At 35.1% G+C, this 24163-nt stretch overlaps 1 protein-coding gene across 4 annotated transcripts in view; it reads left to right on the top strand.

Annotated features, from left to right (window-relative positions):
• The first annotated feature begins 429 nt into the window (after window positions 1-429).
• Window positions 430-24163, top strand: part of WASHC3 (WASH complex subunit 3) — a 55559-nt gene continuing 31825 nt past the window's right edge. The window contains exons 1-5 of one of the 4 annotated variants that reach the window (XM_032416565.1): window positions 430-839; window positions 1465-1563; window positions 10237-10302; window positions 13043-13150; window positions 16915-17025. In XM_032416565.1, coding sequence (XP_032272456.1) covers window positions 789-839; window positions 1465-1563; window positions 10237-10302; window positions 13043-13150; window positions 16915-17025 — 435 coding nt within the window. In that variant the 5' untranslated portion in view covers window positions 430-788. The remainder of the gene's footprint in view (window positions 840-1464; window positions 1564-10236; window positions 10303-13042; window positions 13151-16914; window positions 17026-24163) is intronic. The other 3 variants (XM_032416567.1, XM_032416566.1, XM_032416568.1) reach the window with 3 other exon arrangements.

Genomic DNA, 24163 nt, shown 5'->3' with positions numbered 1-24163 from the left:
AACTATAAGCTTTCTGAAGGCAGAGACTATTCTCCATCTTTTCAATACTAAGCATCTTGGTTGGTACCTAGAAGGGGTTCAGATTTTGGTTTGGTGGCTGTCCTAGATCCTATAGGTATTAAGCTGCACAGTCAAAATCTGAGCAAAGAGCTTCAAATCCCTGATGCAAAGTTCTGTCAGGTGTCTGTCTGTTGTACCTTTTTGATGATCTAAGTGGATGTCATTTCCATCGGCGTTTGCCTCACTTGTAGCATTTGACATTTTATTTCAAAATTTTAAAGTCCTTAGGAAACAAGTTTTGTCTCCTCCTTCAGGGCATAAAACTCTTCAGTGCAGCAAGTTCAGTCTTTGTATTGCCACAGGATCTAGGCGCGTATCCGGCACTTGGGATTTTAAAAATGTATATTTTTTAAATTAACGAATGACTTAGCTATTTAGATAACAGAGAGGGGTAAGCAGGGATAACCTCAACCGGACTCAGTGTTTCCTTTTTTTTTTTTTTTTGCCCCCTTTTTAAGACTTTACTGCTAAAACCGCAGCCTTGCCCCACCCCGCGCCTCTGCGTCTGACGTCACAATCCAGACGAACTACCAATCCCAGAATGCCGTGCAAAGAGGCGGGTTCTACGGGAGCAGCCGAGTGATTGGCGAGCGGAGGCGTTTCCTTCCGGTGGGAAAGGCGTCGGAGGCGGGGACTAGGGGAGGTGTTTGGACATTATTACCGGGTTGGGCGGGCCCCGTCTGGGAGGGGTTTGTGGGTGAGCCCTGGGTCCCCCGCCCGCTGAGGAGATGGATGAGGACGGGCTTCCTCTCATGGGGTCAGGCATAGACCTGACCAAGGTTTGTAAAAGACCTAGTTGAAATTAGGCGACCTGGGAGGAGGATGGGGAAGGGACGCTCGGTTCCCAGGGACACCCCATCTCTCCATATCCAACTCTGTCCCTAGCGCCGGGCGTCTCTGGTCCCGCTCTCGGGGGGTAGAGTCCCACAGTTCACTTTAAAAAGGGGTCCCTCCTGATCCGTCTAAGGGGGTGGTGTGCTTTTCCCAGCCTTCGCTTCCCGTGTTAGGAGTCGCTCTACGTACGGGTTACACGATGGCGACACGGGCAGGTTACGACCTTTAACCCCACCTCTTTTATTTAGTCCCCAAGTTTTTTGTGTGTTTATGTGTGTTGCCTTTACCTGCTAAAGTTCACACTTGTGAGTCCAAAGCCCTTTCTCAAACTTTGTAACTTATGTCATCATCGGACGCCCCACCCCCACAGTTTAGGAAAACAAGTTAGTGACTATTTGTAGTACTTCGAGTAACTCCTATAACATAGCAAAATGCCCTGTTATATGTCAAAGGGATATATAGATATAGAGAGAGAGAGCGATATGTATGTACGTATATAAAACTGATGTCAAAGGGTTTGCACGGGGTACTTTGTCCTGTACAAATCATGTTTGTTTTTACATAACACAGGTGCCAGCTATTCAACAGAAAAGAACGGTGGCATTTCTAAACCAGTTTGTGGTGCACACTGTACAGTTCCTCAACCGCTTTTCTACAGTTTGTGAGGAGGTAGGTCTGGATACTGGCTTAATGAGTAGCCTAGAAATCATCTTGCACTTTTAAAGGTGGCAAATGAGTAAAACAAGAATTACAATCTCCCTAATTCGTACCATCGCCTCTTGTCATCCAATTATTGTGTTAACATACCTTAATATCCTTCTCGATTCTATACCATCAATCGTGCATCCCACCTCTGCTGAATTAGTTTTTAGAGGACTTCGTGAGATAGTTCACTAAGGCTTATGTGACAAAAGAGAGCAAAAAGGAATTCCAAGATTTCACAGTCGAAAACGTTTCTTTACTTTGAAATTTGTTTCTCTTACCCCAAAGATTTACATTTTTCCCCCAAAGACTTACATTTTTAAGTACACATTGTTTTCAATTTATATTGAAATTATTGGGGTGTCTAGGTGGCTCAGTCAGTTAAGTGTCTGCCTTTGGCTCAGGTCATGATCCTGGGGTTCTGGGATCAAGCCCCACATTGGGCTCCCTGCTCAGTGGGGAGTCTGCTTCTCCCTCTGCAGAAGGAAGGGAGGGAGGAAGGAAGGAAGGAAGGAAGGAAATCTGAAAAAAAAAAAAAAAAAAAGTATTTAACATTCCTTGATCCATAAGGTGGTTGGGGAAGTAGCCTTGAAACATAACGTTAGTATCAAATATTATTATGAAAATAATAAAAATACTTTGAGCAAATGACTAGTTAAGGATTAGTACCAGATTCAGAGACCCCTATTTTTTTCTTAAAAAGCCGAAAAAGAGAATGGGGAAGAAATAGAATAATGGGTTGAAATTGGGTTTAAGAAAGGAGAAAGAGGAATAAAATGAGATCATTCACAAGTGAGTCAATAAAAACAGTATTTAATTCATTCTGTTTTATTTTTAAGGTATAGTTTTAGCAAGTAGTTTTTGTGAGATGTGTTATTATTAACAAAAATTGCGTGGAGACAGGAAAACTGTTTTCATTTGTGTAACATCTGTTATTTTTGTCTAATTAGCAGTCTCTAGTCCAAATCTCTTCTGCCTTTTCACTAAAACAAAAGAAAGTGAAATATATAATAATTGATAAAGTAAGGAATTCAGTTCAATATATTTCATCTAAGAGGCCCAGAGGCTGGGTGCTTGCTTCCATGAGTTTTATCTCATACCAATGCCTCTCTAAATGGGATATAGAAATGACTGACTAGCAGTAAACCAAGGATTACTGGAATTATTCCTTCACTTTTATACCAGGGTAGGTAGGGTGGAGAGAGTCAATTCAAGGATTGTTAGCAGAGAGGAGCAAATACTCCCATCTCCGTACTCTTCATCACCAGGTTAAAAAAATAAAACAATAACCAGCAAACACACCTATGAAAGCAGCTCCATTAAGCTGCCCTGAGGCAGGGGTAGCCCCTCACCTTTGTGGTGCTTAATAATTTTCACTGCCTCGGAAGTGAGTGCTGAAGACTAGATCAAATACAACAATAATCCTCTCTTGTTTATTGATTGCTTATGCATTATCAAAGCCACCTGATTCACTCTTTAACCTTCTGTTTCTCTCTCAACTTTTCCCTCAACTGTTTTGAGTGTATCACTATTCTCTAGCTCTTCCTTGAACCCTAGAGAAAAGTTTGTTGACCAAAAACCCATGAAGTTTAAAGGTAGTTTATTGCCTTTTTCTACTTAATGGATGATAGTCTAGGGTTGAATGTAACTCATTATCTCCTTAATGGATGGTAGTCTGGGGTTGACTCTAACTCATTATTTACAATTCATATTTTAGCAGTTCGGATATTTATGTCAGTTGTAGACTGTTTGCTTGCTGTGATGACAGTAATATTTATTGTGTGCTTATTCTGTGCTAGGTGTTGTGCTAAGTGCTCTACATGTATGCAGTCATCACAGCCCAGACCTTTGAGAGAGGTCCAATTTTCTATTTTTTAGAAATACAGAAATTAAGATGTAGGGAGATTTAAATTATTTGCTTAGTCCTTATTCAATCAACATATATTTGTGCGCATAGTATTTATAGCTGCAATCACTATTCTTACTTGCCCACACTCACACACCAAGTAACAGAGTTGGGGTTCCAACTCTGATCTAGTAACTGGAAAAACCAGAAAGGTTTCACTCTTCTGTTAAATATCGCACCTTCTGATCTGGGCAAGAGGCATGTTTACATCATTTTCAAGTGAGAGACTGCAATGAGCTATTTCAAAATTTATTTTTTAGATTTGTATTCTCTTCTTTGGTATGCCATATCCATTTGATGTCTCCTTTATATGATAAATTCCAAAGATATAATATATGTATTCAAACATCAAGTGCCTTTTTTTTCTCTTTAAGATCAATGTGATTTTTCAAAATGGGTTGTTGTTTGTTAATAGCACCTATTAGACCTGTGGTCCTTGCTTAGCTAAAGCCTTAAACGAGCCAAAATGACTATGTATCCCTCAGCAAAAAAGGAAACTCAGATGTTATTTTTTAAATTGGAAGTGAACTGGGGGAAAAGAAAAAACCTGGGGTTTTTTGTTTTGTTTTGTTTTTTTGTTTTTCACATCATCTGCTTTGAACCAAACCCAAACTGTAACAACTTCAGTCACAGCTAAACTCAACCTGGAAGTAAATTTGAAACAAATGGTTGGGGCTCTTTCTTTATCCCTAATACTAGTTTTAGAGTTCTCTAATAAAAAGAAAAGTGAAGAACTTAACTTTTTAAAAAACTTTCTGGATACCAGGGTACTTTGAAACTCTTCTAATGACTGGAACCAGGATAAGAAGAAAGATTGGAAGACAGAGAAAAGAAAGTAGTTGAATCAGACCCAAGTTACAAAGTTCTTCCTTCACAAATCCCCAGTGAGCATTTCTATTCTGGCCCTAATCAGAAAAATCTTATGGTGGTCCATTGGGTCTGCAAATTTAAAACGGGATGGGGTGAGGAGTGTAATGCAAGTTCTATGCATATTACAGATAAAACTGAGCAGAAATTAAACCTTATAATGAATTTTAAAGTCAGAGGTATTATATAAATGGGGCAATCACATGTGTTATTTTGACTCAGACTTGTGACATGCCTAGAATAGGGAGTTTTTAATAATTTTTTAAATATTCCAAACTGTTTCTTTTTTCTAAATTTTTTAAGAATAGGAAAAAATACTGAGAATTCTCATATAACCTAAAAAACTTTATAGTGCTTATCTTCTGCATCAAATTTTTAAGCCCACCATTGGGCTTAACCTTCAACCAAATAATCTTGCTTAAAACTATATTTACTGCTACAACTTTTACAACTGCTTTTACGACTTTTACAACTGCTGGGCTTAAGTGTCAGATGAAGATTAATAAAACCATTGATTGCTTCCCTTTCTGGCTTATAAGGCATATTCAACCCAGTGTGATATAGCAAGGGATCCATTATTTTAAAATGTTGTTTCTCTTTTAGAGAATTGGATATGCAAACTGGATATTTAACAAACCTGAAAAGCCACAGTGTTTTATTTTTGTTTCCATGTTCAACTCTTAACTCCATATTTCTTCCTTTCATCTTCTTTTTCACTTTAATAAAATGCACTGCCTTAGAAATAGGTGGGTGATAAATCAAAAAATTTTCAGCTTATCTGGCAAACTTCAGGTACCTTGCAAATTCCCTTATTGTCCCAAACCAAGATATTTCAGGTTTGCTTTAAATCCTTACAAAGAGGGTGTCTGGGTGGCTCAGTCGGTTAAGCGTCTGCCTTCAGCTCAGGTCATGATCCCGGGGGTCCTGGGATCGAGCCCCGCGTCGGGCTCCCTGCTCAGTGGGGAGCCTGCTTCTCCTTCTCTTCCCTACTTGTGCTCTCTCTCATTATCTCTCTCTCTCTCTCTCAAATAAATAAATAAAATCTACAAAGAAAAAAATTTAAATCCTTACAAAGATAAGAGGATGGTTAAGTAGATGGGAAAGACTGTTATCTTTCAATTTCCTCTTTCTGCTAGAACTTTCTGAGGTGGGGACAGTTACTATCATTGATCATGTTACTTGTATCCATAGTCATCTACACTTTAAGCAGTGGTTCTCAACCAGGGAAGATTTGGCGATATCTAGAGGTGTTTTTAGTGGGGTAGATGTCAGAGATTCTACTAAATATCCTGCAGTGCACAGGAAGCCCCTTACAACAAAGAATTATCCAGCCCAAAATGTCAATAAAGCCAAGGTTGAGTGGTTTGGAGTTGTAGAGGGAAAACGCAGGAGGCATAAAAATCTTAGAAATGAACTTCAACAGCCCAAAAATGAAGCCAGGTATACTTTTGTCAAGTAACAATGGCTTTCTAAAAAATATGTATTTATGTATGTTATAGCAATAATTACATGGGAACAGACCCAAAAATATTCATTATACTGAATTATCTTTGAAAAGCAGAGGTTCTTGGGGCACCTGGGTGGCTCAGTCAGTTAAGTGTCTACCTTCAGCTTGGGTTGTGATCTCCAGGTCCTGGGATCGGGTCCCACATCAGGCTCCTTGCTCAGCACAGAGTCTGAGTTTCTCTCCTTCTGCCCCTCCCTGGATGCTCTCTCTCTCTCTCTCAAATAAATAAAAAAAATAAATCTTAAAAATAAAAAAGAAGAAAAGAGAGGTTCTTAATTTTGCCATGGAACCTTTGGCAGTCCAGTGAAATGAAATTAATATTTTTAAATGCATAAAATAAAATGTGTAGGATTGCAAAAGATACCAATTACGTACTTTAAAGATCTCAAAATTGTGATATAGTAATATGTCCTATATTAAAGTGTTAAATTAGGGGCACCTGGGTGGCTCAGTTAAGCAGCTGCCTTCGGCTCAGGTCATGATCCCAGGGTCCTGGGATCGAGCCCCACATCTTTCTTCCTGCTCAGCGGGAAGCCTGCTTCTCCCTCTCCCGCTCCCCCTGCTTGTATTCTCTCTCTCGCTGAGCCTCTCTCTGTCAAATAAATAAAATATTTTTTTAAAAAGTGTTAAATTATATAATCCAGATAATATATTTAACATGTTTAATATTTTAGACTCAAAATCCAGCCTTAGAGAAGATGGATAATACCTTTATGGATAATAAAATAATACGATTTATCCACAACAAAAATCTTCCCTAGCCAGGAGGAAAAGCCTTTTGTTGATCTGATTTCAAGAAAATCAATTATATCCTGGTTCTAAGCTTGGGGTACATTAACTTGGATAGGGAAAAAAACCTCTATTTTTATTTTTATTTACCTCTAACTTCAATTTCACATTTTCTTTAAATTTAGTCAGCAAAGGGGCACCTGGGTGGCTCAGTCAGTTAAGTGTCTGACTCTTGCTTTTTGCTTAGGTCGTGATCTCAGGGTGGTGGGATGGAGCCCCATGTCGGACTCCATGCTCATTGTGGAGTCTGCTTGAGATTCTCTCTCTCCCTCTCCCTCTGTGCCTACCCTCACTCACATGCTATAAATAAATAAATAAATAAATAAATAAATAAATAAATAAATAAAATCTTTAAAAAATTTAGTCAACAAAAATCACTTATTTCACTGTTTCCTTATATTTCACTATTATAGTTATTAGTTTAGATATCAAAGATATTGAAATAAATTATTATAAATTAAAATATATTGACATTTAGATCAGTGTTAATGTCTTGCATGAATAAATCATTCATGTAATCTTAAAAAAAAGCAGGTCATTTCATTTTGGTGAGATTTTGATAATCATAGATGAAAATGGGTAAAATGAGTGCCAAAGCAAAAGGGTGATATACTAGAAAAATCTGTATCCAAAAAAATTGAGGATTACTGCTCTAGAAAGTATAACCTTTTTTCCAAGCCTCTTTAGTCTTCCTTATCAACAAGTAGTTTTCCAAATAAACATTTTCATCATTATTTGCTTATTTGCCAAGTCTTGTATTAAAATCCTTAACCTATCCTGTGTGAATATTTGAGTACCCATTTAAGGACAATTTAGTTTTATGATCTAACCCTGAAAATTTTTTTAAAATAATTCCAGATAAGCAACATCTATTTTAGAAAATTAGATCAGAATAATTTGATTCCTTTTTTTAGCACAGTAGCATCTTAGTCTTTGTGAGAAGTGGATTGATTACTTATTAGCTTTGAATAACAAAAATTCTATCTATGCAATGCCTAGGAATTTTCCATCTTGGTGTCTTTTTAATTACGTTTTGAGATTTTTTTTGTTTGGTTTTGGTTTTGGGGGGGTTTTTTTAGTTAATAAACTTTTATCTTTTTTGGAAAAGTTTTAGGTTCACAACGAAATTGAGCAGAAAGGGTTGAGTTCCCATATACTCCTTGCATCCCTGAGTTCACAGAGCACAACCTCCCCCATTATCAACATCCCCCACCAGTGTGGTACATTTGTTACAATCTGCATTGACACATTGTCATCACCCAGAGTCTATGGCATCATGTTCTAACAATGTGTAATTCTTTCAAACAATGTAAAATTCTTTCAAAAATAGTATCTGGAGTTGGAGTGTTTGAATTCAGATTATTTTACTTGTATGAAAACTGAGTTTTCTCTTCTTTAAAATTGGCATGATAATAGTTCCTGCTTTATACATTTGGTGTGAGATTTCAAATGATATGTTGCATACACAGTGTAGCATAGTAAGGTAACTGCTCAGATGTTTACAATGATGGTGATTATTGCTTAAAAGTACATTTATATAGGAGCGACTGGGTGGCTCAGTCAGTTAAGCATCTGACTCTTGATTTTGGCTCAGGTCATGACCTCAGGGTCACGTGTTGGGCTCCTTGCTGGGCGTGGGGCCTTCTTAAGGTTTTCACTTCCTTTCCCTTTGCCCCTCCCCCTTCACCCCCTTCAAGGGTGCATGCTGTCTAAATAAATAATAGTACATTTATATAAATATAACTAAACAAAAATTATTTTTTTTTAAGGATTTTATTCATGTATTTGACAGAGAGAGAGAGAGCAAGAGCAGGAACACAAGCAGGGGGAGTGGGAGAGGGAGAAGCAGGCTTCCCGCTGAGCAGGGAGCAGGATGTGGGGCTCGATCCTAGGACCCTGGGATCATGACCTGAGCCGAAGGCAGACGCCTAACGACTGAGCCACCCAGGTGCCCCAACAAATATTAATTTTTAATTCATCTTTTTCTGTGTTTATTTTAATCAAACCAATATAAGTATTTTTAGATAAGCTAGAAATTATCTCACTTTACAAATTAATTTGTTGTAGGATTTCTGCAGTTACTAAGCTTCTCTGATGAATTAAAAGACTGATGAAATTTGCAAAAATTTAATTTTCATGATTTCCAGGAAAACACTTATAATTTGGAGAGGAATTCATTCATATGATATTTTATAAACCTGTATTTATGTTTACATTAAAGCCTTATGTGAACAAATGCTAGAAATCAAAGTTAAACTTAGCTTTGAGTGCCATTTAAGACTAGATTCTGGGGGTTCTGAGTGGCACAGTCAATTGAGCCTCTGACTTTCGGTTTTGGTCCAGGTTGTGATATCAGGGTTGTGGGATCTGGCCCCAAGTTGGGCTCTGTAATGGGCACGGAGTCTGCCTGAGCTTCTCTCTCCCTCCTTCCCTGCCCCTCCCACTTGTACTCTCTCTTTCTCTCTCGAAAATAAATAAATAAAATGTTTTTTTTAAAAAACTAGATTCTGATGTTTCATTTCTGAATTATAGCTTTATAGATACCAGGTTGCTCATCTTTAAAGTGTCTGTGAAGAAACTCTAACTCTACTGTGGCTACTTTCATTTTTTTCCCCCTCTAAATGTGGGCAAAATGACCATTCCTTGGGGTGTTAAAATTCTGCTTAGGAGTTAGTCAGGATCTTGATAATATCCTAGAAAGCAGTCAGAATGCTGCACATCTGCCAACTAGTAAATGGGCCAACTACTCTTGGACTGTATCACTGAGTATAATAATGTTTAGGATTAAGGAGTTTTAAGTAAATGCTCTTATGGATCATATTTTATGATGTTACTTTTACTTGTGTGGCTGTAAATAGTACACACACATACTGGTAATTGTACAGAATAACTAGAGCATCGTAAGCTTTTGGTTCTGTTTTATCTTGGATTTTGATGGTAGGTTGATTCCTTTTGCTTTTTAGTACTCTGATTTTTTCTCTTTGTTTTATTTCTTTCCAACCTGAACTGACTCATCTTCTAATTTCATCATCTTTTAACTTTCAAACTTAAAAAATTTAAATTTGGGGCTTATTGTATATACTAATTTTATATACTTGTTTAAGGAACTTAAAAAGACAGATCTTGTTCCAGGCTGTGTTGAGCTAATTTTTATTCTTGCTTTCTATGAAGAATTCCTTCATTCATCAACAAATAATTATTAGACTCCTGTTAAGTTTCAGGTACTGTTCTGGGCATGGGGGATATGGCAGTGAACAAAAATCTCTGTTCTGGAAGAAGTTTACATTCCGGTCACAATGACTGATTATGGCTCTCATAATGACTTTGATAAGGCTGATAAGGTAATTTTTGCTTACCTGTGAATAGTTTTGTAAAGTAGCCATGAAACATGCTAATGAAGATAAGAGAATCCTTGAGCTCCCATTCCTACTCATGTAAATAAGAGAATAGTGTATTAGAAAATGACTAATATTTAAACCATAGTTTTTATTTTCAAATCTGCCCTTTGTTATCCTGTTAACAGTTCATTTCAGTCAGACTTTATTCTTATGTTCTAATCTTTCTTTTCCAGAAACTGGCAGACCTTTCTCTTCGTATCCAGCAAATTGAAACAACTCTCAATATTTTAGATGCAAAGGTTTGTATTTCTGAATAATTTATAGTATAAACTTTGCTCCACATATATCACCTTCTTAGTCATACTTAACTTTAATTGCATTTGGGAATGAATTCAGTTTAGCTCCTGCATCCATGAGGTGGTACAGTGTTTTTTGTTTATTTTTAATTCATTAAAAAATGCAAAGAAAATGATACTCATTATGAACCCTTAACTGAGTTTGTTTGAATGTACACATGAATTGAGATTTCATTATTCTAGTCAAAAGCATGTGAGTAAAATGTTAACAAATTGGGGTATTCTGTAGTTCACTTCATTTGATGGAAAATACACAATTATAGTAATCATTTGATAACACAGTAAAAATTATATAAAACTTCAGATGCCTCCAGAGCAAAATTTGGAGAAAAGATCAGCTATTTTCTACTTGCAAATATATTGAATGCTAATGAAGAATACCAATTTTGATGTCAGAAATTACATATTATAACTAGCAAAAATGGAAAAGAGTTTTGATGTGAAAGCTTTCGGTTTTGTGTTTTCCCTGATTATAACATAATGGAGACACTAGTATATTTTTTTGACTTTGTCCTTTTATCAAAAAAATTAATCTGAAAAAATACGTATTTAATATTTATGGGGAAATAAAATGGCTAAAGCTTTAGCATAAGGATCAGAATGTCTAGTTTGTACTTTCTGTATCTTGTGGACTTCAGCCACTGTATTTCTATCAGAACGTTTCTGTAGCTTGGAAAATTTAGGGTACCTGGCCTTGACCATGTTGAACATATTCTGCTAGCTGCCATACCTACTTGAAACTATTTGGGCCATGGCCATTGTGCTAAGTACTGTCATCAGTCAGCAGTTCTCAATGAATACTGCTGCTTCAGATCTTATTACCATTGTTTCTTTTTTTTTTTTTTTTTCATTCTTCATTATGAGTATGTGCCTTATTTTAATATTTGGGGAATTCTTGAGTTAGAGTCCATAGTCACAAGTTAAGATACTGTATGGACAAGTTAGCCTTAATTATTTCCATAGCCATAAAATTAATCCCTAATGTTAGCCAAACATCTGACAATTGTCTATCACTGATGTCAGAATGAAATCAGAAAAGAGGGTTTGCCTGGGTCTTGCAAATCCAACCTGAAATACATAACCACTGACAGCATGCCCATCTTTTATTATGAAAAATAACACATTTTAGTAACATTTGGTGGTAAATGATTAAAGAAAGAAAAAAATAATGAGCTATGTCAGACATTAAAATGTGATGACAAGAGTTTTGTCAGTTCCCAGATAATTCAAACTTAAAATGTGCTGCAAAGGACTTTTTTTTCTACAAAATATGTTTAATAAAAAATTTTTTACAACAACTTTGTAAGGTAAGTTTTCTTATCCCCATTTTATGGGAGAAAATTGATATCTAGAGAGATTTACAGAAGGTCACATAGCTTGTGACTTAAACCTAGGCAATCTGACTCCAAAGCCCATGCTTTTATTTCTTACACTAGGATTCCTTGTGTTTTTTAAAATAATTCCCAGGAGGCTAAAATTAACAAGTCAGGAAACGACAGATGTTGGCGAAGATGCGGAGAAAGGGGAACCCTCCTACACTGTTGGTGGGAACGCAAGCTGGTGCAGCCACTCTGGAAAACAGTATGGAGGTTCCTCAAAAAGTTGAAAATAGAGCTACCCTATGACCCAGCAATTGCACTACTGGGTATTTACCCCAAAGATACAAATGTAGTGATCTGAAGGGGTACGTGCACCACAATGTTTATAGCAGCAGTGTCCACAATAGCCAAACTGTGGAAAGAGCCAAGATGTCCATCAATAGATGAATGGATAAAGAAGATGTAGTATATATATATATATATATATATATATATATACACACAGTGGAATATTATCATCAAAAAAACGAAATCTTGCCATTTGTAATGACGTGGATGGAACTAGAGGGTATTATGCTAAGCAAAATAAGTCAATCAGAGAAAGACATGTATCATATGATCTCACTGATATGAGGAATTCTTAATCTCAGGAAACAAACTGAGGGTTGCTGGAGTGGTGGGGGGTGGGAGGGATGGGGTGGCTGGGTGATAGACATTGGTGAGGGTATGTGCTATGGTGAATGCTGTGAATTGTGTGAGACTGTTGAATCACAGACCTGTACCTCTGAAACAAATAATACATTATATGTTAAAAAAAAAAAAAAAAGAAGAAGAGAAGAAGATAGTAGGAAGGGAAAAATGAAGGGGGGGAAATCGGAGGGGGAGATCAACCATGAGAGACTTTGGACTCTGAGAAACAAACTGAGGGTTCTAGAGGGAAGGGGGGTAGGCGGATGGGTTAGCCTGGTGATGGGTATTAAAGAGGGCACAAATTGAATGGAGCACTGGGTGTTATATGCAAACAATGAATCATGGAACACTACATCAAAAACTAATGATGTATGGTGATTAACATAATATAATAAAATAAAATTTAAAAAAATAATAATTCATGGGAAAAGAATGGTTATGAGTGACGTTAGATTTATGAGAAATTATTCAAAAATATTTTATTTGTGAATGCCTTTCACTTTTAAATAGTTTATGGCATGGAAAATTTCAGACACCTAAGATGAGATTTTATAAACCCTATTCCTGTAGGCTTAAAAACTTAAGGTAGCTATCTAAAACTTACACTTAGAAACTTACAGCAGTTAAGCAGCTAATATTATTTTCATATGCCAACATTAATTTTCTTTTCTCAGTTGTCATCTATCCCAGGCCTAGATGATGTCACATTTGAAGTATCTCCTGTAAGTGTCACTGGTATCACAAAAGAATCACATTCTGAAACCACTTCAGAGAAATCACAGGTAAGTATTTAAGTTCCAGGAAGCATGAGCAGATCTTCTTGGTTAAACCAGACAAACCTAGCAGCAGGTTTGAAAGAAGTTAAATAAGGATGTAAAACTTTGAATAGTAACATTTTAAAACCTTGAGATAGAAAAGGAAGTTTGAAAAAGTTAACTGTTTTATGTTATTTTGAAGAACTCCCTGAAGTTAATATTTTCTTTGCCTGTAAAAGAGAAACTATACACAGGACTAAGAGAAATCTTGAACATAATAATGTTCTTTAAGTTCACTATGGACATTTTTCCTACATTATTATAAGAAGGATACTTTTAAAATGTTTTACTATAAAAACCCTCAAACACACACAAAAATAGAATAGTACAATGAGGAACTAAATGCCCATTACCTAGATTCTCCAGTAAAGATTTTGTTACATTTGCTTCATCTTTCTTTTTTATCACTTGCTAAAGTGAATCCCAGGCATCATATCATTTCACCGCTGTGTAATTCCTTGAGCATCTCTGAAAAGTTCTGGCATTTTCTTGTATAACCACAATGCCTTTATCATACCCAATATAATTAACAGTAATTCCCAAATGTCATCTAACCCCTTGTTACTCAAAGATTGCTCCAGACACCAGCAACATGGGCATCACCTGGGAGGCCTTGTCAGAAACACAGAACCTCAGGCTCCATCCCAGACCTACTGAATCAGAATCTATATTATAACAAGATGCCTAGGTGACTTGTAGGCTCTTAAAATTTGAGAGATACTGATCTAGAAATATCAAGTATCTAAAAAATGTGGTTTTGGAGTTGATTTGTTCAAATCAGCATCCTAATAAGGGCCACACTTTACATTTGGTTCTTATGTCTTAATGTTCATTTATGCCCTGTATACATTTAAATTTGATAACTACTTTTTATGTCAAGAAATAAAAATTCTCATTGTTGCAGAATAGACTGTCTCTAGTAGTGTATCTCAGTGAGGCATTAAAATTCAAAATAAAATAATCACTAAAATAGTGGTCTCTCTAGTAATACTGAACAAACTGACTTCTTAGCTATATGAGATTCTGCATTTGTACCTGGAGATACTTTTCACAGGATATTTTTTAGGTTATGATTACGTTGGCTGTGATGATAATGACAAACATGCAGAAGGCGCTTACAGTGTACCTCCGAGGCATGCTTCTAAGTGCTTATCAGAAATTAACTCATTTAATTATCACAACAGCCCTATGAAGTAAATACTATATTATCACTGCTACTTCACAGATGTGTGAAATGATACACACAGAGGTTAAGTTACTTGCCCAAGGTCAAAAGAACAAGTGTAAGAGCTGGAATTTTAACCCAGGCAATCCAGTGCCACGAGTCCTAGCTCTTACTACTATACTACACTGTCTCCAGCACCTGTGTTGAGTTCATTCAACATATTGAACACACATGGTATGAGGCCATGGGAGGAGCCATAAATTTAGGTATAATATGTTTTGGGGGAATGAAATAGATGACCATTTACTTAACAATTAGATATTAGAAAATTTAACATTCATTTAATTAATATACCAAATTGCATTATGATGGCCATTGGGATATATATAAAATATACAAGAAAAAAATCCAGGTGTTTTAGACATCATAAGGTCCTTTCAATTAAATATGGACCATACTTTTTCTAAAATAAGGCATGTATAAAAAATACTAAGAAAATGTTTTCACTCTACCTAGTAGTTATTCTTCGGTGGATATTAACCATCATTATGTTTAAGTGGTATCTGTCTAATTTTGAATATTAATTTTTTCAGGTGTTATTATGAATTCCATCTATAATATGTATCTTAAAACTTATGCAGTTGTGTTGGTCCTACCTATTTAAGGTCTCAAAAAATTGATTACAAGTAATCACAGCTAAATTTTCTAAAATTCAGTATAATCTGGTATATTTTGGCAATTTTATTTAAAAACTATATATTAATTCACTTGGAGAATTTATAAAGATCTGTTGGCTTCCTGGGTTTAAAAAATTGTGGTCAAGTTACATGTTGAGTAACTTAATAAGATACCTGTTCAGCATGTTCTTAATATTCAAATCAACTTCTTCTTTCTTCTCCATTGTTATTGTTATTTTTTATGTAAAATATTTTGAAATGGACTTAAGTGCTGCTTAACACAGAATTTCCACCAGCATTACAGTCAACTCACTTATCTGATAAAAGATAATCATGTACTTTTTTAATCACTCATTCATTTCAATCTCTAATCTGTATGAGTCAAAGACTCAAGGTTTGCCTACTGATTTTTCTGCAACTTTAATTTCATGGTTCAGGATCTTATCATTACTCACAATAGAACATCCAATTGTGGAGATTGAGAATAAAATGAAGGACAGTTGAGAGATATGATAGAGGATTTAAGGGGTCATTCAAATAGCAGAGGTGTAAGTGCTGACATAATTAAACCTTGTTGAGATCTTGGTTATTAGGCAAAGTTAAGGCTGAGTTTTGAAATTCGTTAGTCCTATGTATAATTAATTCTCATTTGTTCCATTGTGCTATTGTATGAGTTTATTGTCCATAATTTTTTTTAAAAACATACTTGGGTCTTGTTTGAATTTTTTTATTTAATTAAATGTTTTGGACTTTTTGTATTTATGTATTTTAAAGATGAATTTTATATATATATATATATATATATTAATATGGCTACTCACTTTTGTATACTTAGTGTTATATAACAGGAGAAACCTAAGGGATTTTTGGATGTTTTATTTGGTTTAGAGTTTTCAACAGGTTTAATTTATATTTGTATTATCTGAGGAAAAACCTTAATACATAATTCATATTCTAAAACCTATGAATATTTAAAGGTATTTCTTGATTTATCTACATTTCAGCATAGACATGTAGACATACAATTGATTTCATTCTGTTAAGGAACTTCCTTGTAATTCTAATTTATAGATAAGGAGTGAGAATTCACAAAAGTAAACTTACTCTAAATGTTCAGTTTGATAGAAAAAGCAAGAACTGTATATAGACAGTTCTAACATTGCACTTTAGTGAGGACAGGATTCCAATATGGACAATTTTCATTTAACAGAGTACCATGCAAAATGAGAACTGCCTATTTGATAAAAGCATTTTTATCTAAAAAGACCATTCCCCAGTATTCTTTATTGTAAGTAGATTAACATTAATAGTTCCATCAGTAGCTGAAATATACAAAACTAGATAATTTTGTCCGAAAAATGGGCTTCTCTTCCACAGATTCTCCATGTAGTGCTTTCTAAGATGATAGAATAGCCATATACACTTAGAGTAAAATTATTTAATAAATGAGGAATTGAGTTGTATAGATGGTAGATACCTAGAAAATCAATTTACTATCTGCTAGAGTTAACAATTGGCAAATGAAATAGTTTTATTAGCTTTATTAAAATTTTTATTAATACGTCCATCTATAATTCATGTGTTTTTTGGCACTCTGGGGACAACTAAAGCAGAATTCTATTTTTTAATGTCATGAATATATTTGCATTTTTTAAGGAACAATATAGGTTGATACTAAGTGGAACTTCCTCTGAAATCATATTTAAGTATTTGTAAATATTTGGAAACATATATCCCATAATTAAATTATTGGTTTTTAAATTTAGAAATATGATTTTTTTCTGATATTGATTGCTTTAGAATTATAAAAAAGATACATCCCTTTTTAAGTAACATAATGGACCCCTTCTATGAATTGTCTAAAGATTTACACGCAATACTCTCTACAGCAGAACAGTTTACAAGACTCTGGACCACAGGAAAGTGAAGTAACACCAGAAAATATCTTAACTGTAGCCAAGGATCCAAGATATGCCAGATATCTCAAAATGGTTCAAGTGGTAAGCTGATTTGGTCTGTCTTCTCTGTCTAGCAGCCTCATTTGAAATTCTTAACCCTAGAGGTTTCATTGTTATTTTTTATATCTGAGAAAACTGCTAAACCGAGTGACCAAGTTTTCGACCCTCTTACTTCTTTCTTATGTTTAATTAATGCCCTGATAAAAAGTAAACAGAGGTCAAATCTTTCTAGTTAAAATTGATCTCACACTTCAAATTAACATAGTTTAATATAAATTTATGTAAATTTTTTTGCTTTACATAAAGTTATCAGCAAATCTTGGATGTATCAGAGGAATGAAAGTGGACTATTTCTTAAATCATATGGCTTTAGCTTAATTCCTGTATGCTAGTACAAATAATGGGTTTTGTGTATATTTATTCTGAATTTCATCCCTCAGTGGTTTGGTCATAGAAAAGAGCTTAAGTCTCTTGGCCATTTAGGTAGAGCTTTTAATATTATATGACTTCAGAATTAATTTTTTTTTTCCTGAGAAATCATTACATGGTCTGATACCAGAAGTTAATTTCTTTTCATTTTGATAGAAAGTCCTGTTGCAGTGGTTGAAGGACCTAGCTCTTCATCATTTTTTGGTTAATTAAAAAAAATAATGTATTTCTAAAATTCTATCAAGCAAAAGAAGTACTAATATTAAAGAAGAACAGTTTTGTTTTGCTCTCCATGATATTATTTATCACAATAATTTAAGAACAAATACTATCTGACAGTGAGAAAGAGTAGATTAGTTCATTTAGAAGCAACAGAAGTGACATTGGGGAGAAGAAAATACATTCACTTTTCCTGGCTGTCAGAAGAAATGAATTTGTCACTTTCAAAATTCTTTATTGACAGCCAAAACCCTGGATTCTAAGCTTTAGAAAAAAATAAACCAGACTTTGAGATGAAAATATATAATGTTCTTTCATAAGAATAAAATAGGGTTAGAGTATGAATTATGATAAATAAATTTTTAAAGCTAGAACCCAGTAAAGCTCTGTTAAGCTTAAAATATGAACTGTTAAAAAAACTTCCTTACTCTTTCAAACAGAAGCGGAAAAGTTTCAGAATGACTCTGGAAGACTTTTTATTTAGTCTTTTCTTGACTAACATATATAAAATAGGAAATAGGAACATCTACTTGATGATATCTATAAGAATGCCTTGAAATCTTTGATAAAAGACTACATCTTAGGATAATTGTTATATTAATACAGTGCTTCTGACTTTCTAAAAAGTTTAAAAACTCTTATTTTCCTTTTCAGTATAAATTTACTGTCCATTTATTTGACAAATATTTATTATACACTCACTTTAAGGTACTATATTAGGAAATGTCTAGATTTATTTAGCCAGCTAAGGTTCCCAGACATCACTTGACATTTTTATTTTTGTTGTTAATTACTTAGACAAATTCCATTGTTTTTCAGAATCATAAATATATCGTGTGTGTGTGTGTAAATGACTCTTTAAATATTCATTTTTCTAGTCTTATGACTTACCATTTCATGAAGAATAGAAGCCAAAGTCCTTCACAAGCCTGTGAGATCCTATACAATTTAGCTCCCCTATTACCCTTTTGATCTCATATCTTCATTTACTCTGCTCCAGCTCTCCTAGCTGGTTTGATGTTCCTTGAATAAATGTATAGACAATCTCCTGTCTCAGTCCTTTACCTCAGCTATTCTACCTGAAACACTTTTTCCCAGGTATCTTGATGGTTTGTTCCCCTACTTTTTTTCATATTTTTACTCAAATACTACCTTCCCTCTGACCCCATTCCTTTTACCTCTTTCCTGCTGTTTTTTCTTCATATAACTGGCCAATAAGATATAAAATACTACCTATTTTACATACTTTGTGTATTTTCTGTCACTAAAATACAAACTACGAGGGTAAGGAATTTTTTGTGTACTGTACAATTCCTAGAACAATTACTGGCAAATAGTATTTACCTCTAAATGAAAATGCCTACATTTTCCTCTATGCCATTTTACCTTTTGATAGGTTTTGGTAACAGATTTATTTTTTACACCAGCTCAGTGGTTTTCAGACTAAGAAACATTATCAAAACATGTTACTGATTCCTACCATACTAAATAAGAATCTCTAAAGTTGGGACTTGGAGCTAGAGCATATGTATTTTGAAAAATAGCTGTTTTGATTAAGAGCTATTTAAAAATATTTTACACTCTATATAACATTAAAATACTTTTTATTTTAAAACATTTAAGAAATAGTAGCTCTTGTTTTTGTTTTTAACTATCTAATTCTATGGCATTGCTTGGCACTTAGCTTCAGTCTATCCTTTTGCTTGGTGTTACTGAGTATGAGTAGGGGCTCAATTTATTCTGCTTTAGACCTTTCCTGTTTTTAGCCCAATTTTCATTATTTCAGTCCTTTGCCTCTCTTTTGCCCTTGGTACGTGTGTTTCTAATTCCTAAACATTTCCAAGGTTCTGGAAGTGCTACTTCTTTGTGGTATCCCCTCTTCTGGCACATGGATTTGGCCTTCCTTTGCTATGCTAAGTCCTCAATCACTCTTTTATCTGCTTTTAATTTCCATGTGTTACGGTTCATACATGCTTCTTAGTCATTAAAATTAGTGTTTGTGTTTTATTTCTTTTTGCCTAATTGTTTGAGGGTAATTTTCCAGAAGAAAAAGGGGAGCAACATCTTTACACTGCCATCCTAAAAGCTTCATCCAAGTTTCATTTAATTTTATTGTTTTCAGTTTATTGTGCCAACCTGAATCCCAGAATCTTCTGACCCAACTTTTGTTTCCTTCTGCTCCCTATCCTGCATTTCATTCTTCAGACAAAACCACAAACCCTTCTCAATATTAGTTCCATACTTTTCCACCTCTGAATCTAGATTCCCCTTCTCTTGATTACTACATGTCCAAATTCTACTCATCTGACATGTTCCTATGAATACTTCCTTCTGAACCCACCAACACTTAAAGCTAGAAGTAATATCTCCCTTCAGTGATCTGTCCAATCACTTAAGTTTTTTAATGGAACTTATCACGTGATATCTTGTTCTTTGATCATTTATATTTTTGTTGCCCCTGTTGAAAAGGAACCATGAGAGGAAGTATTGTATCTTGACTCATCGTTGCATTCTCTTTGACATCTTACCCATAAAAGGTGCTCAATCAATACGTGTTGTATGTACTATTTTATCCTGCATATTAACTCTCCTTCCCAGCTTTGTGTCACCTGGAAACATTTAGATATATTAACTGTTTCTTCAAGTCACTGATTTTAAATGTTTTGTGGGACCAGATCAAGAAGAGACCAACTAGAGATCTCCCTCAAGGTTGATATGAATCTGCCAGTCATTGTTCTTTGGATTATGGTTATTAAGTCATATATAAGTCCACTATTTTTCCTGTTTCCTAAGAATATCATGAGTGACTGTCAAAATATCCAACCACAAATGTAGTTGCATGTTTGACAATGTCCAGGATTGTCTTTCCTTGGCATGGTCACTACCAGAGTTCCTGTTATTTCTGCATCATCATTCAATTTGGCTTTTGTTTAAATTTATGTATGAAATAGTTAAATTAATTCCCTTCATTACATCCTTTATCTGTTGAAGGATAAAATTTTCAGCCATGTGACAAGAATTTATCAGATGCTCTAATTTGAGCAAAATTAAGCTGCCAGTACATGTGAATAGCTGATGTCCCCATCATGGCTGGCTGTATCTTATCCTTGTACTTGTTTGCAACATGTTTTATGAAAGCCTGATCTAAATCCTCCATCTGGTTAGGTTACCAAACTCCGTTTGATAATACAACTTTTGCCTTCTTTTAGCCTCAGTTGGCCAGGGAATTGGGGGGGGGTTCCTTTATCCCATGTTCAAGAATCTCCATATGTGTATATGTATGTATATTGATTTATAGGTATCTTCCACTTTCCATTGTAAAACATTGTAAGACATTCCTTTCAAATGCCAGCTCCCATTCATGAATTCCTTTCCACTAAGTGTTAACAGTCCCTGAGATTTACTTATTTTGATATTGCAGTTTTGCTCTTTATAAACACATTTTTTTAAGCTATTGGATTTGTTTTCTATTTGTTCATATTTCTCCTCTTAATAATTACCTGCTAGTTCTTCCACTCTGTTTTTTCTCCTATCATATTATTATTACTCATAGTCTTGCAGTTTTAACTGAAGATTATTTTTATTCTTTGATTTCAGTTTAAAGCCCCTTGGTCATACCTATGTGGGTCTTGTTAAACATAATCTTTTGGTTCTTGTGAACTACTTAACACTTTTCCAGGAGTATAATCATTTTAGTGTCATAAGTCATTACCTAACATGGTTCTTCGGCAGCATCTGCATAGCTAGTTGTGTTTCCTATATCCATATCTTTACAAAACTATGACTTTAACTGGAAGAACAGATGACAATACCACCTTGCTTTAGAAAAGGCCTCACAGTAAAAATCATTGTTCGAGGCCCATTATAATCTGTATCATTGATTCATTCACATTCTGTCAATGATGTGGGAAGAATCTAGATAGTTTTGTATCTCTATACTTCAGGAGAGTAAATTGCCTTCCTGTTTTCTGTTTAGTCTTCTAATCAATTGTTCGTTCTGCTGAGGTGGTTTAGTTCCTTGAGTGTGACTGAGAACAAACAGGATTCAGAGGGATTAGATAGAAAGAAAATCGAATTTGACCACGTACTATATGAAGGAGCCGAACCCCAGCTAATTTGAGAGGGTAGCTTCATTAAAAATTGCCTTATCTATATTGGAAAGTTTCACTTTCCCAACATAATTGTAGATTTTTATTAAAATGCCCAATTTTTCTCAACCTCAGAGGATGACTAAGGTTTCTCTTGTTTGCCCACTACTAAAAATTTAGTTTTGGGGTTCCTGGGTGGCTCAGTTGGTTAAGCATCCAACTCTTGATTTTGGCTCAGGTTATCTCAGGACTGTGAGATAAAGCCCCACGTCGGGCTCCTCACTTGGTGTGGAGCCTGCTTAAGATTCTCTCTCTCGCTCTCCTGCTACCCTTCCCCCCCTAAAAAAAAATTGGTTTTAGTTACTAATGTAGAGAAAGACCAATATCTGCATAATCCATCAAGTGAGTTGTACTTCAGCTATTAATATGGTCTTGTCAGCCATTGTACACATTGCTACATCTTATAAAAGCTGAATTTTAGAAGCCTACAATCTGGAATGTAGGGAATTATTTGTATTGACAAAAGAAAAGGTAGAATGGTCTCAAAAATACCTGTCTTTCTGAAAAAATCACTATATACCAACTGTATAAAAATCTCCTAAAATCCTCCAAATAACCATTTCTATACCTCAAAAGGAAATTAACAATGCCATAAGTTCTCTCACCTCTTAAGGTAATTGCCTTTATATTTTTATCACTTAAAAATATGAGTTGCTGCTCCATAAGCAGAGTCTTATACCTGTAATTCCACTTACGTTGTTTCTTATCTTTTACAAAGTGTAGTAGTCTTCCACTCAGTGTCTTAATACTTACTAGGCCCTCAACCCTCTTGTAATCTATTCTCTTGCTTCCTTCCTGAATTATTGTCTAGACCATTTCATTCTCTCTAAGACAGGGAGTATACAACTATTTCTCAAACCCTTTAAGCTTCTTCACTAGTATAAAAGCTTGAATTTGCTGACTATCCATGTAGCGATCACTCACTTCAGATAGAAAGACTTTAAAAGTCCTACAAATTACAAATACAGATTTTTTTTAAGATTTTATTTATTTATTTGAGAGAGAGCGAGACCAAGAGAGCGCACAGAGGGAGAAGGAGAAGCAGACTCCCCATGAGCAGAGAACCCTACAAAGGGCTCAGCATGGGGCTGGATTCCAGGACCATGAGATCAGGACTTGAGTGAAGGCAGACACTTGACTGACTGAGCCACCCAGGTGCCCCTACAGATTTTTTTTTTAATTTTCAGGCTTCCTACATATCAGGATGAACTAGTCTTTTTTTTTTTTTGGCTTTCTTTCTAAGCTGCAATGCAAACTTCCTCTTCCTGAGTCCTAGCTATCTCCTGGAATGTACTGCTTTGGTATTTATTTGCCCTGCTTCACTTGCCACATACCTGCAAATCTGTTTTAGAAACTAGGCAATTCATTTGCAATGACATGGATGGAGCTAGAGTACATTATGCCAAGTGAAATAAGTCAGTCAGGGAAAGACAAATACCATATGATCTCACTCATATGTGGAATTTAAGAAAGAAAACAGATGAGCATATGGGAGGAGGGAAAAGAAAAAGAGGAGAGAGGGAAACAAGCCATAAGTGACTCTTAACAATAAAGAAGAAACTTAGGGTTGGGGGGGGGGGGGGCTAAATGGGTGATGGGTATTAAGGAAGGCACTGGTTGTGATGAGCACTGGGTGTTGTACGAAAGTGATGAATGACTGAATTCTACTCCAGAAACCAATATTGCACTGTATGTTAACTAACAAAATTTCAATAAAATTTTAAAAATAAAAAACAAAAAAAATAAACTAGGCAATTAAAACTGCTTAATTATTATAAACTTCTTTGAACAGAAGCCAACAGAATCTTTCAAATGTCACAAGTACCAGTTCACAGAGAAATAAACAGTACCTTGCTTTTTGGTCTCCATTACCTTTTTCTGCCACTCCTACATTACTACCCTCTGTGAGATATAAGAATGATTACATTTCCAAAAAATAGTTGTTTCTCTGTGACACAATTTGAATGCCTAGGAGTACACCTAGATCTTTATTCTACTTCTGGGATGCAACATGGTATAGTTTCTTAGCCTTGTCATACAGTCCTGTGTGACCATGGTCATCATGTCACCTCTCAAGGCTTCAGTTCCCTCATACATAAAATGAGATCTGAAGTTCCCTCTAGGTTTTTGATCTATTAATTGATCCCCAAATTTGGATCTCATTATTAATGAACATTCCTGGAACACCTGCTGGCATTTTCTGATTTCTTTTTCCTTTTTAAGCAAGTTTTACACAGGATTTTTCAGTGAGTAATAATATTGTGTTCCAAATATGGCAGATAATTGATTCTGATTTAATGTTTGTTGTCATAATAGTGCAGCACAAGCTTTTACTAAATTACATATTGCTTTTATAACTTAACTGGAATTGTGTACACAGATCA

This window comes from Phoca vitulina, unplaced genomic scaffold (assembly GCF_004348235.1).
Source record: "Phoca vitulina isolate PV1807 unplaced genomic scaffold, GSC_HSeal_1.0 scaffold19, whole genome shotgun sequence".
In the NCBI taxonomy this organism is placed as follows: domain Eukaryota; kingdom Metazoa; phylum Chordata; class Mammalia; order Carnivora; family Phocidae; genus Phoca; species Phoca vitulina.
This window is presented reverse-complemented; position numbering and strand designations above follow the sequence as displayed.